Source organism: Pteropus vampyrus, unplaced genomic scaffold, assembly GCF_000151845.1.
Source record: "Pteropus vampyrus isolate Shadow unplaced genomic scaffold, Pvam_2.0 Scaffold144, whole genome shotgun sequence".
Taxonomy (NCBI): domain Eukaryota; kingdom Metazoa; phylum Chordata; class Mammalia; order Chiroptera; family Pteropodidae; genus Pteropus; species Pteropus vampyrus.
The window spans coordinates 727076-729474 of record NW_011888925.1 but is presented as its reverse complement, the minus strand read 5'-3'; the positions used below and the strand labels follow the sequence as shown (position 1 = coordinate 729474).

General features: G+C 59.6%; 1 protein-coding gene across 1 annotated transcript in view; it reads right to left on the bottom strand.

Annotated features, from left to right (window-relative positions):
* The window catches only part of FADS2 (fatty acid desaturase 2), a 38484-nt gene that overhangs the window by 12726 nt on the left and 23359 nt on the right, over positions 1-2399 (bottom strand). Inside the window, exons 8-10 of the mRNA XM_011368616.2 lie at positions 904-1001; positions 509-605; positions 118-197 (exon numbers count right to left, since the gene is read on the bottom strand). Of these exons, the coding sequence (XP_011366918.1) occupies positions 118-197; positions 509-605; positions 904-1001 (275 nt within the window). The remainder of the gene's footprint in view (positions 1-117; positions 198-508; positions 606-903; positions 1002-2399) is intronic.

Genomic DNA, 2399 nt, shown 5'->3' with positions numbered 1-2399 from the left:
AGTAGGGAGCGGGAAGGAGTCCCCAAATGCCGCCCTCTGCTCAGACGAGGTGGGGGCCAGTCCCCTCCCACCGCAGGTGGCCCGCCTGTCCCCGGCCCTGCCCATGCCCGCACTCACTGGTGCTCGATCTGGAAGTTGAGGTGCCCGCTGAACCAGTCATTGAAGAGGGACTGCTCCACGTTGCACGTGGCTGCCAGCTGTTCAGGAGAAGGGGGATGAGGGCCCGGAAGTTAAAGAACAAAGGGCCTCGTCTCCTCGGAAGGCCCAGCCTTACCCGAGGCCTCAGGGCCTCCCCTCCCTGTCACACTATTCTTCCCGGAGTCCTCAGCCCACTCGGATTCCCTGTGGGTCCCGTCACCCTTTCTTGCTTGGCTTTGTACCTATCAGTGGAAGGACACAGGCAGCGCTAGGGAAGCCCAGCACAGTGCTGGGTCCACTGGGCAGCCCAGTTTCTGGGGGTCAAGGACATGGACACAGGGCCCTGGTGACCAGCTCTGGCTGCCCTCACCTGGCTGCTGAACCAGTCACGGTAGGGCTCTTCGTTAATCTCCATGACGATGTGATTCATCTGTGTGACCCACACAAACCAGTGGCTCTCCAGGAACCTGGGAGAGGACACAGCTCAGCGCTGGAGCCCGTCAACCTGCCGTCCACAGGACCAGCCGCAGTGGGAACAGTTCCTCCCTCCCAGCTCCAAGTGCCCCAGGGCAGGTGTGTGTGTGTGTGTGTGTGTGTGTGTGTGTGTGTGGTGGGAGGGGGGTATGTGAAGCTGCAGTGCTGAGACGTGACACCCAGAGCAGCAAGTGGGAACCTCTGAGCCTTTCCTCATGGGGCCCTTGGATCAAAGCCCCCAACGACACCAGTGCTTGGGGACCCAGGGATTGACCAGTAAACCTCAGGCACCTGATAAAGTTGAAGAATAGGATGGATCCCAGGAAGCCATAGAAAGGGACGTAGGTGATAAAGAAACGGACGTAGTAGCTTATGGCCCAGGCCAAATCCTGCAGAGAGAAACAAAATTAGACATGGGATGGCCCCGCCCTCTCTTACACCGTGTCCTGACCACAGGTGTGTTCACAGCCTCCCACGTGCCCCGCGAGGCAAAGATGTCCAAGAAACCACAAAAGGCCTTCAGAAGTTGAGTACCAGGATCCCTAAGGAGCAGATGCCTGCTTGCATAGAGGGCTGTCTGTTTCTAGGGAAATGCTGAATGTTTTTGGCAGCAGGGAGGGAGCTGTGTGCTGTGCTCTCAGGGAAGGAAACAGGGACAGGGACCAGGGGGTATCAGCTGAAAGGTAGCCACAGGGGCCAGAGGTCAGCGGCCTTTCTTGGTCTTGGGGATCCTGACAGTGCACACGCCGCCTGGCTTCCAGTGGGCTCACAGATTGACCCGAGGCTCTGTTTGCTCTCAGCATTACCTGGGAACTCCTTCCTTGATGCTCACTCCAGCATGACAGTGTGGGATGGCGGCGGCCAAGGCTAGGGACACTGTCTGTCCCCTACCTCAGGGCCCCCCAGTGACCTCTGACCCTGCCGGACCTCTCCCCATGCCCGGTTCTCCTCCTGTCCCCTCTCCACTCCACTCACGCCCCTTGCTGGGGCAGTAACAGGGTCCTGAGCTAGCGTGTTTTCTCTCACTTCTTTGGTAGGCACCTCCCGCGGCCGCCCCTGCTGCTCCATCCTCCATGGCAGCCTCGGCCGCAGGCACTCCCCGTCTCCTCCGCTGCCCGGGTCCCCACGCCTCAGCTGGACCACAGCAGGAGCCTCCCATTGGTTTCCTGCTCGCCCTTTGGTACCCATGGCAACCAGAGCGACCTACTCCGAGTAGCCCGCAGAGCTCTGAGGGATCGAGACCCCTCTCTCAGCCACCCCAGGGCCTTCGCACTGACTGTTCCCTCCTCCAGGAATGCTCGTGCGGTAGCCAGACCTGCCTTACTTCTCCCCGGAGCCCAGGCAGGGTAGTGACCAGAGCACAAGCTCCGGGTCACGTCGCCTGCATGAATTCCAACGCCACCACTGGCTCTGGGTAGCTGTAGGTTATTTACTTAGCTGTGCCTCAGTTCCTCCATGTGCAGGATGGAGAAAGAGAACTTCCCACCAAGGTCTACGTGCTCTCAAACGTGTGTTGCAACAATAAGAGACCCCACAGCGTGAGCTCGGACAACTCGAGTCACGCCCCAGCTCCACTTTGCCACTGTAGAGAGATCTTCCTAACGTGCCAACTAGATCATGCCACCGCCATCCTCAAAGCCGTCACTGACCTCCTTCCCTGCCGGGGGATGAAGGATAAAGGGTAAAATCCAGCTTCTGGGTAGGATGCATGGGCCCTTCGCACGCCTGCCCACCGACCTGGCCTGTCTGCAGCCAGTCTCCCGGCCAGGTCATGCTCTAACTCACTG